Here is a 13,986-nt window from a genome sequence, read left to right on the forward strand (position 1 = left end):
CATATGACTATTTTGATAGCATCACTAAGAGTTCCCACTAATAGAAATAGTTGTGCATATTACATGTTGGGTATGGATTTAAGCTCCTTTTGCATATTGTTCTCACTTAATCCTTATAACTATCCTAAAAGGTCAGAATTATTAATCTCATGTAACAGATGAGGAAACTGAGGCTCAGAGAGGTTAAGTGAGAAGCATCTAGAAAGATGGGTTGAAAGAGCAATGAGGTGATCTGTTTCCTCCCTGGGAGTCTGACCACTGTTGATGCCCCTGTTTCTGGCTTTAAGCATCTACATTTAGAATAGGAGAAAAAGAGACAGAAGATATCCTCAGGATTAGGAAACAAACCAAGAGAATAGTCATGAGAGAAGAGTTTGAAGAAGTGATAACAGTTGTGAGGATGCCATCAGGTTGGACAGTTAGGTGGTCAGAAAGAGTGATTTAGTTGCATGATCATTGTTGAAAGACGGACTGTGAGGAGATTTTAAGAATTAACAAAGTTGAAGCGGTGATAACTATACCATGATTTCAGAAACTCAGGTATAAGCATGGCTTCAAGTAGTTAGAAGACAAAGTTTCATAGAGTAAACCTTAAATGGTGATAGGATTTGGGTGGAAAGGCTGATTATATAATAAAAATGAAGAAGAAATAACCATGGCTTTTACTGGGCTAAGGAAGCCATTTGTTAAATAATGATAAAATAAATAGTCTATAATTGAGTAAGTAGAATAGTGCCAGATTATGCAAGCCCTACGGAGCTCTTGAAAACCAGGGAAAGAAAACTGGATTTGGGCTTTTTCTTAAGCATGTTTACTACTGATTTGCAAGTGAGAATTACTAAGGCCAGTCCTCATAGTGACAAAAAAATTAATGCCAAAATGTGCATTTGGTTATTACTTTTTATGCATGATTTTATGTTAGACTTAATTAGATATTATGATTTTTTTCAATAATAAATCAGACTTTTTTTTCTCCTTCCTTTTAGGTCAACTTTCTTTCTATGATGCAAACTCAAAACATTTGTTGTATTCCTTTAAGACAAAATTTACTCAGCCAGTACTACCTGGTTTCATGGTTAGTACGTAATTTATATTTTATTTGGTTTGGCAACTTTAAGGAGAACAATCTATGCTGTATATTTGGGGAAGCACAATACCTTATTTTTTCTTTATAGTCCTCTCCCTTTCCCCAGTCCACCTCTCCCAAATCTGTGTTTGTCTGTATATTTTTGGTATATTTTATTGAAATGAGTGTTAAGACACAAAAGTCTGCAAACCATAAGCGTGTAGTTTGATCAATATTCATAGGACCGCACTCATTTTTGTAACCAGCATCTAGGTCAAAAAACGGAGCATTGTGCCCATTTCCAGCCCCCAAAGGCCCTCCTCCAAAGTGGTTACTGTCTGGAGTTTTTGTACCATAAATTCATTTGCCTTCTTTTCAACTTTGTATAAATGGAATCATACAGTATCTTTTTGGCTCAATATTATGTTTGTGAGATTTATGCATGTTCTTCTATGTGGTGATAGTTCACATAGTTTTCTATTGTATGTATATGTATAGTTTTCCATTATATGACTATATCATAATTTATTTACCCATTCTAATTTAGTTGGATACTTGGGTGGTTTCCCATTGGAGACATTTACAAATAGAACTTCTATAAATATTCTTGTTAATGTTTTTTGGTAGATATGTATATGTATTTCCAATGGGTATATAATTAGGATTGAGGTTACTAGATCATATGGTATGTGTGTAACCAACTGTAGTAGAGTTTTCCAAAGACGTTGGTTATACTAATTTACCAGCAGCAGTATATGAGAGTTTGAATTCCTCCACATCTTTATCAGCACTTGGTATTGTCTTTTTAAAAATTTGTATCCTTCTAATGGGTATGATATATTACATTGTGGTTTTCATGTGCATTTCCTTGGTGATTAGTGCTGTTGAACACCTTTTAATATGTTTATTGACTGTTTGGATATATTCTTTTGTGAAATGCTTGCTCAAGTCTTTTGCCTGTATTTCTGTTGGATTTTCTTCCTCTTTCTTATTGATTGTTTTGGAGTTATTTCTATAGTCTGAGTCTTTTGCCGGATATATGTATTGCAGTTATCTTTTCCACTCTGGCTTTCCTTTCCCCTCTCTTATTGGTGTCTTTTGAGGAACAAAAGTTGTTGATTTTTATGTTGCTCAGTTTATCCGTTTTTTCATTTATGGTTAGCACTTTTTGTGTTCAGTCTAAAAAATTTTTATTCACTCCCAACGTCATGAAAATACTGTGTTTTCTTCTAAAAGCAAAATTTTCCTTATACATTTAGACATAGACTGCATTTACAATACAAGTACAATATAGAAATGATATGTTTGGTATGATGTTAAGGTTGAAATATGTTCTTTAATTCCATATGGATAGCTGCTTATTCCATCTACTTATTCATTTACTGAGATCATCCTTTTTCCACTGCAGTACAATCTTTGTAAAATATTAGATGACTATCTATGTGTGGTAGACTGAATATATGTATGTCTATATACACGTGTATAATTTCAGGACTACTCAATTTGAGAAAACATCATGATTTTCCACACAAAATGAAACTTGGTTTTGAATTTATATTTTTATTAAGGAAATATTACTGCTTCTCCTAATTCCTTTATCTGTTGCATTTCCCTATAAGATTAGGCCACTGTGGGGAGTTCTGCAATCCAGTTAAGATCATCATTATTCTGGCTAGAACTTTCCTTAATTTGGGGGCTGCTTCTCCAGATCAGGATGGTGTATTTCCATTGCAGACTTGGTGGAATGTTTATATGTGTGTTCTTCGACAGTCACCCCCAACTGTAACTCCTAAACTGTAAGGATAAAGTATTCAGGTTATATGTGGGTTTAAAATACAGTACTTTTAAATCTCACAATTGATAATGATTATTTACCCTAGATACCATAAAGTCATAAAATAAGTTTAAAAGAATGCTAATAACGAAGACTCCTAGATTTCCCTTAAAAAATAAAAATGATTAGTGAATAAAGTTATTGTTTGTAGTACCATACTTAGGGATATTGGAAAGGTTATTTTCTTTTTAACCTCTGCATATGATTTATTTTTGGCTGTTTTTCCAAATTGGTCACTCAAGGACAGTATTTTTACCATGTGGAATTCAAAGTTATTTTTCCCCTAAGTCTCAGATATGCTTTTTTTTTTTTTTTTTTTTTTTTTTTTTTGCGGTATGTGGGCCTCTCAACTGTTGTGGCCTCTCCCGTTGCGGAGCACAGGCTCCGGATGCGCAGGCTCAGCGGCCATGGCTCACGGGCCCAGCCGCTCCGCGGCATGTGGGATCTTCCCGGACCGGGGCACGAACCCGTGTCCCCTGCATCAGCAGGTGGACTCTCAACCACTGCGCCACCAGGGAAGCCCTCAGATATGCTTTTTAAAAGGGTAGATTTCATGTTTAATTTGAGTCTATCTCAGGAAAGTAGGTAGTGAGTTTATTCATTGTTTTTTCATTCCAAATGATGAAACTATAATTACATTAGTGAATGTCATGCTTTTTTCATGTGCTTATTTGCCATTTGTATAATTTCTTTGGTGAAGTATCTTAAAATATTTTGCTCATTTTTTACAATTGGGTTACTTGTTTTCTTATTATTGAGTTTTAAGATATCTTTATGTATTCTGGATAAATCCTTTATCAAATAAATGTTTTGCAAATATTTTCTCCCAGTCTCTGATTTTTTTCCATTTTCTTGACATTTCAAAGAGAAGTTTTTCATTTTGATTAAGTCTAGTTTATCGATTATTTTTCTTTTATGGGTCATGCTTTGCCCAACTCAAGGCCACAAAGATATTTTCTTTTGTTTTCTCCTTGTAGTTTTATAATTTTAGGTTTTACATTTAGGTCTGGGATCCATTTTGACTTAACTTTTATATATGGTATAGAGCATGGTTTGAGATCTATTTTTTTTTAACATCTTTGTTGGAGTATAATTGCTTTACAATGGTGTGTTTCTGCTTTATAACAAAGTGAATCAGCTATACATATACATATATCCCCATATCTCCTCCCTCTTGTGTCTCCCTCCCACCGTCCCTATCCCTTTTTGCATATGAATGTCCACATGTTCCAGTGCCACTTACTGAAAAAGACTAAACTTTCTCCATTGATTTTCCCTTCCACCTTTGTGCTAGATATTTTGAGTAAATATTTTTTTAAATCAAATAATTTTCAATAAAATAAGATAGTAGTTTTATAATCAGTTGCTTTTATATTTTTTAATTTATTTTTTATTGAAGTATAGTTGATTTACAATGTATTAATTTCTGCTGTACAGCAAAATGAGTCAGGTATACACATATATACATTCTTTTTTTCTTTTGGCCACACAGCTTGCGGGATCTTAGTTCACCAACCAGGGATTGAACCCAGGCCTTGACAGTGAAAGTGCCTAATCCTAACCATTGGACTGTCAGGGAACTCCCCTACACATTCTTTTTTATATTATTTCCATTATGGCTTATCCCAGGATACTGAATATAGTTCCCTGTGCTATACAGTAGGATCTTGTTGTTTATGCATTCTATATATAATAGTTTGCATCTACTAACCCAAAACTCCCAGTCCATCCCTCCCCTACCCCCCCATCCCTCAGACATAAAGAACAGCAACCACAAGTCTGTTCTTTATGTCTGTGAGTCTGTTCCTGTTTCGTAGATAGGTTCATTTGTGCCATATTGGTTTTTTGTTTTTTGGCTATGCCACGTGTCATGTGGGATCTTAGTTCCCCGACCAGGGATCGAACCCGTGCCCCCTGCATTGGAAGCACAGAGTCCTAACCACTGGACCGCCAGGGAAGTCCCATGTTTTTGTCTTGTTTTTGTATTTTAAGAGTTATCATGGGCTTCCCTGGCGGCGCAGTGGTTGAGAGTCCACCTGCCGATGCAGGGGACACGGGTTCGTGCCCCGGTCCGGGAAGATCCCACATGCCGCGGAGCGGCTGGGCCCGTGAGCCATGGCCGCTGAGCCTGCGCATCCGGAGCCTGTGCTCCGCAACGGGAGAGGCCACAACAGTGAGAGGCCCGCGTTCCGGAAAAAAAAAAAAAAAAAAAAGAGTTATTACCTTCTGTCATTAATATTTTAGAATGTTAATTATATAGTTATACATTTCACAGGTCAGCAAATTCTTTGTAACTATGCTATAGTTACTTAGTAAATATTTAATACTTTAGGATATAGTTGAAGTTGGGAATACTTAAAAAATTTCTAGACTCTCCCTCGATTTATGCTTATGTCTGCTACATAAATGGCAGTTGATGACAGTTTAACTGATTCATATTTTCACATTTTAATTCTCTAGACTGTATTCCAAATAAGTTATAGTTTACTGAATGACAGCTGCTCTGTTCACAAGTGAAGCAGTTTTATGTTTCATAAACTCATTCACATTTATGATAATAGAATATGGCAAGTGTATCTGGATATTGTCATTTGCATTTTCCTCTGACAACCTTAAAGAATTATAAAAGAGTTCTTATTGTTAACAAGCTAGGGAAGAAACTCATGGAATTACTCTGTTAACAGAGGGGTGTTAAATTCCTATAGTGTCAGGCCACACCTCGTTCTCAAAATCTAAAGCAGTAATTGGGGTAAAGAAGTTGACTCTTTGTGCACTTCTCTTGGTTGTGAACGTTAGCATCAATAATAATAATGTCTTTTGCCTAGATTAATCCAATTTAGTCTCTACATTTCTACAGCCCTTACTTCCCTTTCTTGTGTGCAGCTCCAGTGGGTTCTGCTCTCATAGAGACTTCCTTTGGTCTCTTGGAAAGTCTAAAAGACTTCTTTGGTTCTAGAAGACTCTTGAGTTAGCCTTTCCACTTCCCCTCAGTTCACATACAAAGGTTATCAGTTTGGAATTTGATAATGTTCACTTATGTGGCATTTTGCCTTTCAAATAGAAATATAAGGATCATTTAAGTTTTCATTTGATTTGAAATCTGACTGGAGCTTTGTTTTTGTCCTTTCTTAGGTTTGGTGCGGTGGACTTTCTTTGAATACTGGGATGCAGGTTCCAAGTGCTGTGAGAACACTTCAGAAAAGTGAAAATGGAATGACTGGTTCGGCTAGCAGCCTAAACAATATTACTCAGTAATGCCTATTCAGAATGTGTTTACCTTCCCTCACCCCTTCTTGAACGGGTGGCCTTTTCTGTGCAGTTACTAATCACAGAAATTTTTGAGTGGTGGAAATCAGGTTTGCTACATTCTGCTTTAAGGTGTGGGATCTGTTAGCATCAAGCATCTAGTATGAAGCATTCACAGGAACCTGCTGAGCAATATCAGAGAAGCAAGCAGACATCGAGCAAGAAACTGATGTTTTGAAGAGTAAATGGGAGAAAAAGGCAGTGTTTAAGTAGTTACATAGAAACTCATTTTTGTGTTTCTTGGATTACTTTGGTTCTTCTAATACGTTTAGTTACATATGGTAGCCCTAGGACCTGAGGGAAAAGCATTTAAATCTTGTCTTCTTTCCTCTGTACTTTCTCTTTTTTAATGTCATCACTACCTGTTATTTAGTTCTTACACTGAAGCTTGAAAACTATACAGTCCTCTGTGGTTTTCTAAAAATGGAAATAATTGTTTGGGGGCGCTAGAAAGGTTTTCTTACAATAGTTTATTTTTCCCCTTTTATAAACAAGCTGAGGTTTGCTAAATTATCCTCTTTTGTTTGACTGGATTGAATATCATTTTCTCTTTTCCAAATATTGTGATATTTCTCTTATGGTTATAACTCAAAAAAGAAAGTGGGTAGGAAGTTTCTAGACAAAATAGCTTAAAATCACCCAGATTTCAGTTTTTTACTTGCTGCAAAGGGATATTCTTTATATGTTACCCTGTTTAATCAGACTTTTCTTTCCATCGTTTTGGATGATGGGTAAGATTTTTTAATGCTTTATATTTTCTGATTTTTTGTCTAGTTTAATACTACCTTTAGTAGTTACCTTTGGTAAATTCCCACTTGAATTTGGTAATAACTGATTTTTAACATTTCTAGGAAGATGAAAGTTTATTAAAGCTGTATAGTAAGTAGAGAAAGCTACCTATTCAAGTTTTATCTACGAGGAATAGGTTATAAAGGGAGGTGCCTAAAACTGTTCTTTACTGAAGTCATTTAATCTGCTTTTTAATAAGATGGAATGGTTTAAACAACTGTTTTGAAAAACTACAAATCTCTGACTTATTTGGCACATGAGTTTTTCAGATATAACTATTCAGAGGTGGTTTTTCTCTCAGTCTTTTTGTACATGCATTTGCTTTCTAAAGGGTTGTAATTCTTCCAAAAATCAACATAGAGTAATCTTTACCAAACTTAGGGAAAATGTGTTAAACAATGAGTAACACCCACGGTTATTGAGAAGAGTATTTATATTTTTAAAGTTGATTAAAATTTGTAACAAGTCCTTTGAGCCAGACTGAAAGTTGTAATTACAGTATTTAAGAATCCATTGAGCATTTTAAAGAGGTCTGGATTTGTATATCCCTTAATTTTTGAAACTTTTACTTTCTCATGTTGACTTTCTTTCGTTCACGTTTTAAGTATATTGTGTTATGACAACCTCCCTAGAAGTGACCATTGCTGCTTATTACATTTGAATTGCTTTCTACAGAAAGCCCTGTGGAATAGGAACAGCTCATTCTCTCTTAAAGTTTACTGATAGGATGTTTTTTGTTCATTGTAAAACAAATCTAAATAAGGAATTTCATTTGAACTGGGTATTGTTTTTTCAGAGGACATTCATATCTATACCATTGTCTGATGACATATTTTAAAGACTATAATGAAGTTTAGAGAATGACATTGTCAGTAGATATTCTTTTGATTCTCCAAATAAATATAATTTTGGTTTTTGTCTCTCCTAGAGATTTTGAAAGAAATTTTTGGATGTCCCTACAGCAGGGTCGTTCTAGGACCTAAGGAAACAGGAAGTTATAATTCTTTTTCATAGAGTTAAACCTGAAAACAGTAAGTTAGTGGTGGAGCTTTATGTGAACTGCTTTCTGTGAACAGTTATGTATATTTTAACAAGATGACACAGAAAAAGCCAGAAGTTCTTGTATTAAAAACTCTCACTGTTACGTCTGTATAATCGTATCCTCTCTTTAATTAAGTGCCTGCTTCCTCTAAGCATGCTCTTGCTCCATCCCCCATGCAGTGTCAGCTGATATTTAAACCAGAGGCCATTATATTATACTGGTAAGGGGCTTCTATTGCAGGGGCATGAGGAAAAGGAAATATTAATCAGGGGCTGGAGGAGTGCATATTATTCTTCCTGTGCGCATGTCATCATTTGAAACCCTTCATATAAAGTTTTCTAATATTCATTTGGAAAATTCATTTGAAGTAATACTATTATACCTCAGAATAAGAATCTGAGGTTTTCCTTTTACTGTGCTTCTTCTTAAAAGTCTCTAAAAAAAAAAGAACAAAATGTGTGTGAGGTTTTAGCTTAGTTGATTTACGTTTATTTGTGTTAAGTTAAACTGGAGGAAGTTTGCCACCCTTATTTTCAAACTAGAAAATAGTCTAACTGTAGTGCCTATTTACATAGTCTCAAATTAAGGTAACCATTAACTTGACACACAGTATATAACATTCTCTTTGACATTTGAATTAAAAAATATTGAGATTTTTGCGCTCAATTGAAGACGTTATGGAAAGTTGGTATACCTTTTCAAATATTCTTTATTTTTTTTTTTTTTACTCTTCGTTTTGACAGGTCAAACATGATTGATTTCTGTAAAAGAAATGCATGAGAGGTTGACGGTAATGTATGTTACCACAGGTGTAAAAAAAATTATGTTTTATAAAAACATACATTTAGTATTGCCTTTCTCTTTTAGCAGTTGAATCCCAAAGCAGTTTTAGTAAACTGGATAAAGAAATGAAGGAATTGCCTTAAGCACTTTAGAAAAAGAATTCTTTTACAATTCATTTTGACTCTTTGGACTGACTGTCACATACATCTTTAACTTTTCATAAATATGTATATACCAAGCATTTACTAACTGAATATACATACACATTTAATATACAGTAATTCTTTGAATGTTCCAGGTGTAGGTAAACAAATTGAAAGTATTAAAGGCGTGCCTGTCTGTACATGGCTTTAACTGATGGCACCTGTACCATTTTGACAAACCATGAACTGCTGCTGTACAGCTAGACTTGACCGAATTTGTTCTGCAATCATTTTTTCCCCATGTTATCATCTAAAGAGACATACTGGCTTGGCTTTATTTGCTCATTTATGAAATTAAGGTGTGTACAGTATCGTGTATAATTTGAATTTTTGAGACTGATCCTTGGTGGTATAAAGAATAAATAATTTGTAATGAAATCTTTTAATTAGGCTAAGATACTCTATTCCATGACTTACCTAGAATGATTAGTTTTTTTATATATACTTTTCCCATAAAATTATTAAGTTACTTAGATAGTGTCTTTTGGAAACATGGGAAAAAATTGGAAAAGGATATATATGGAAAATGATTGTTTCAGAGTATTAATTTTAAAGAGACAGTGTAGACTTCTATAAAATATGTGAATCTAGGCTAACTAAACTACAGACTATATGTAAAAATCATCATGATAATTCTTTTTAAAAAACCCCATATTTGTAAGGTCAGTGTTCATTCATTGGCTAATTCATACAACAAATATTTAAGTGTCTGGGATATGACAGTCATACTTCGTATTTGGATTTCCCAAATTAGTGAAGTGTGATTTTCTGTGCATATAGTAGTTTTGCTGCTTTTGCGTGGTAAGACATAGTTTGCATCTTAAAAACAATGTTTTTGCTAATAAGTCAGAAATTTTAAAAAGTAAATGTTAGCGTTTGTAAAAAAAATTCTAATTAACTGCATATAAAATGGTTCACTTATATGTAGTCACATAAAATGTGTCTGGAGAATTTTCTTCCTTGATTTTATTTTTACACCGGATATATTCTCTTAGGGAAGTGTATGGTCAGCATAAATTTACTCAACATCCAAATAACCATAAAGTTATTTGTTATTTTTAATTTACATTTCATAATGCCAGTACTAGAGCACTTATAAGAGATCATGAATGTTTCCTTAATCATTGCAGAAAGATTATTTCATATTCAGCATGGTTTTAGTTTTGTGTATATCTTACAGTATTCATATTATGCAAATATTTGTGATCTTGATATGTCACGTATGATAGCTTTGTTACCTGGAATATTTGATTAATGTAAATACTTTAAGTTTTTTGAGTAATTTGGAGGTTAAGTGGATTATATTTGGTATATGTTTTTGTTGAAAAGATATTGTTGGGTATGCCATATAAAGGTTAGTATTGGCTTATAAATATTGAATAGATATCAGAGATTGTCATAGTACTTTTCTCCCCAGACTACTCACTTATTAAATTTAAACAGTATTTGTTAGTTCTGGGTCAATATAAGGTCCTGACTTTTGATTTGTAATCATTTGAGCTGTGTTAAATTGATATATTTTCTTTCTTTTTTTTTTTTTTTTTGATATATTTTCTTAATGGTACCCGTTCAATGTAAGTTGGTCCTTGGGAAGGGACATATAGAGGATTTCACAGTATGTAGGACAGCAGGTAGGTGAATGTGTTTGCTTTGGCTTGGAGCTTCTTAAGTTTGGGCCAGTTTTAAAATAAGTCAAATTGTAAGTGATTGATAAAAGGCATTTTTATTAGTATTGGAACTTTTTGGAGAGTCTAAGGGTTATGAAAATGCTTTTTTTTTAAACATTTCCAGTATCTCTAAGGTACCAAAGCATTGAGTCTAATTTACCTTTTAAGGAAGACTCTTTAAAATCAAATTTATAACTAATTCATACTGTAAGATAATAGTAGCTAAAGTTGGAGTAATTTATATTAAAAACCATTAGTCTAAATTTTCTGGATGTAACAAAAAATATTTTGGCTTAATTTCTTTTAAAGTATTTAAAATGAATCACCTTAGCTCTACCATATACTAGATCTGTTATCTCTACCTAAATCATTTATCATCTTTGGGCTTCCATTGCCTTACATAAAATATTGTAACTTCTTCAGCCTACCTCACAGGGCTGTTGTGAGGAATAAAATGAAATGGAGTGTGTGAAATTGCTACAACAACAGTAAAATGCTATGTAAATGTAAGGTATTACTTTCAGTTAATAATGGACTTAAGTGTTTGGATACCTCTAGATGCCATTTACTTTGACAAAGCATGTGTTTAAAGTGGTATCACCAGGACATGAAACATGATTTTTTTTTAAAAGAAGAAAGCCTAATTAAAATATCCTTTAGCATTTTTAGTTTATGCATGACTTGTGGCCTTTTTGTATTTTCTCATCAAGCCTGTTACTCTATTAAGACTTACAGAACTGTAAAAAATTTCCCACAGCATTAAAGTGTGTCAGAGTAGAATAGTAGCATAAATAAATGATTTAAGCTATATTTCCATCCCGGCATTTGCACTTTCAATTTATGACTGCTCAGTGCCACATGCAAAGACTGAATTTGGCCTAAATAATTCTTTCCAAAACAACAGTTTTGGAATGGTTCAGCAGTTTGCTGTCATCAGATAAATGATATAAGGTGAATATGCCCACTTAAAACATTTGACAACTTTTGTTGCATTGTCATTTTTTTAAAACATGATGAGGCATTTCAAAACTGTCAAACTGAATATCATTTAGTATCTCTCCTAACCTACTTGTTTTGCTTTAAATTGAATTAAATGGTTTACAGGTTGTCTTGATCCACAGATTGTTTGGTGTTTCTATCATCTGGACATGGTTTTGCTATGCAGTTCTGATAATAAAAATTCTAATTCCTCAGGTTTAACCTTTAAGTTAAGGATGACGAACATTAATGGACTTCTTATAATTAAGCAGTACGCAGTGCTGCAAACTAGTGTTTTATAATAAGCATTTTGCCTCATTTTCCTTGGAAACAAGACAAAGCTTTTAAAATGTTTTTTTAAACTTTAAAATAGAGTATTCAAAGTGGAGTAACTTGTATGTTGAAATGATTGTATGTTGTGTATAGAATGACCAAGTTAAGTTCTTTAAAAAGCACCTGGAATATCTCATCTAAAAATTAAACCTTTTTTCCTGCTATCTTTTGCTTCAGTGCTTGCATTTTTATCCACTCTCATTAGATATCTACAATGTGCTGTTGAGCATGAGAAGATAAAAGTGTCATAGTACTTTTGACCCCAAAGATTTTTATTTTAGAGTAGTGCTGTTCAACACAATTGTACACAATGATGGAAGGTTCTGTATCTGGGCTGTCCAACACAGTAGCCACTAGCCATAGGCAGCTGTTGAGCACTTTCCATGTATGTGGCTAGTTCAGCTAAGGAACTAAAATTTTTATTGTAATTTAAGTGTAAAGAGCCACATCTTGCTAATAGCTGCTGTTTGGTACAGTGCAGCTATAGATGGAAGATGAGACATGCTATAAGTAACTATAACATAAACCGGGAACTTAGTTTCTGTCTTTGGAGCTTGTCACATCTTGCATTACATTTTGGTAGATGGTAGCTAGGAGGGAACCAGAACCTAAGACTTTTTTAAAATTTATATTCTAACTTGAAACCAGTTTAGGAGAAAAAAGAAAACCAATCTATGACCAGGTGAGGCTGGATCTCCTGTAACTAAGATCATTTTCACCAAGAGAAGAATGAAGAGATACTGGATAGTCTTGAGTCACAGGGAGAGGAATGTGACAAAAGATATTGAGAAGCCAGTACCCTCATATAGAAGATGGAGTGTGTGAATGGGTGCAACATTTCTGGAGAACAATTAAGTAATATCAAGTTATTAAATATACATACCTTTGAAAAGTTTAATTCCATTTCTAGGTATTTCTCTTACATATATACTCACAAATAAGTACTCACTGCAGCATTTTGATAGCAAAATACAAACAACCTAATTGTTAACTGAACAATGGGCTTACCAAGATTCTGAAGGCTCCCCTTTTCTAAGTTGCTACACAAGTTGTTATATACTTGTCTACATATATTCTGCATGCCTCCCTCCCAAAATGTTATAAATATATAGACCATTATGGGAATTGGCTTCCTCAATTAGAGAACATTTTCTTTGGTATACCAGTCCTGCTGTGCCTCACTGGATCTCGGGTGAGAGCTCAGGAAATTTTGTGCCTTCTACTTTTCTGTCCAAGTGCTTCCATTACTACACCTCATTTTACGTTTATACTCCATGGTACTAGTAGTATGTTCATGCCCATTTTGCACAAGGTCATGGGATTAGATTGTGATGCTTCCAGGTAACCCTACACAGCTGATACAGAATATACTATTAATGGAAGGGTTTTCATGATTCTATGAGATAGAAAAAGCAAGTTCAACAGTATATATAGCATGATACCATGGGGGGGGTGTATACTTCGACTTGGGCAAGAGGGGTTCCCTGCCATGATCCTCACTCTCTGGCTGTGCCTCTCCATGGAATGAAAAAGTGAAGGAGCTAAGAAATCACGCCCACTTGCAGTCTGTGTTCCTGGCTATGAGCCAGATAGCTAGTACCCCATAATTCCCTGTCCCACCAGCCCAAAGCTTGCTTAAACAGCACATGCAGGCCTCTTCCCCAAATCCATCCTGCACTGCACTACAGGTGTATACCCCTAGACTCAAGGGGAGGCAGTTTGGGAGGAGTGTGGATGGGGCTTGGATGTGCAGACTGGGGTGTCCACCTTCATGCTTACCAGGCCCCTTGTGGCAAGCTGTAACTAGACGTTAAAAGGAAAAAGACCCAGGGACTTGTGGGGAGAACCTGGTTCTCGTGTTATCACCTTCCAGCACATTACTGAGAATCCAGTTTTGAACCTAGATTTCTGTTCCTTGAGAAGAAATGTTTGTCAGGATAGAAGTGTGTGTATGTATGTATGTATGTGTATATGATTGACTCTTA

At 34.5% G+C, this 13,986-nt stretch overlaps 1 protein-coding gene across 2 annotated transcripts in view; it reads left to right on the forward strand.

Annotated features, from left to right (window-relative positions):
• Window positions 1-12,154, forward strand: part of FSD1L (fibronectin type III and SPRY domain containing 1 like) — a 65,280-nt gene extending 53,126 nt beyond the window's left edge. For both annotated transcript variants that reach the window (XM_024753665.1, XM_024753666.1), the window contains 2 exons: window positions 987-1,075; window positions 6,033-12,154. In XM_024753665.1, coding sequence (XP_024609433.1) covers window positions 987-1,075; window positions 6,033-6,155 — 212 coding nt within the window. In that variant the 3' untranslated portion in view covers window positions 6,156-12,154. The remainder of the gene's footprint in view (window positions 1-986; window positions 1,076-6,032) is intronic.
• The last annotated feature ends 1,832 nt before the right edge of the window (window positions 12,155-13,986 follow it).

Source organism: Neophocaena asiaeorientalis, unplaced genomic scaffold (assembly GCF_003031525.2).
Source record: "Neophocaena asiaeorientalis asiaeorientalis breed wild unplaced genomic scaffold, Neophocaena_asiaeorientalis_V1.1 scaffold342, whole genome shotgun sequence".
Lineage (NCBI taxonomy): Eukaryota > Metazoa > Chordata > Mammalia > Artiodactyla > Phocoenidae > Neophocaena > Neophocaena asiaeorientalis.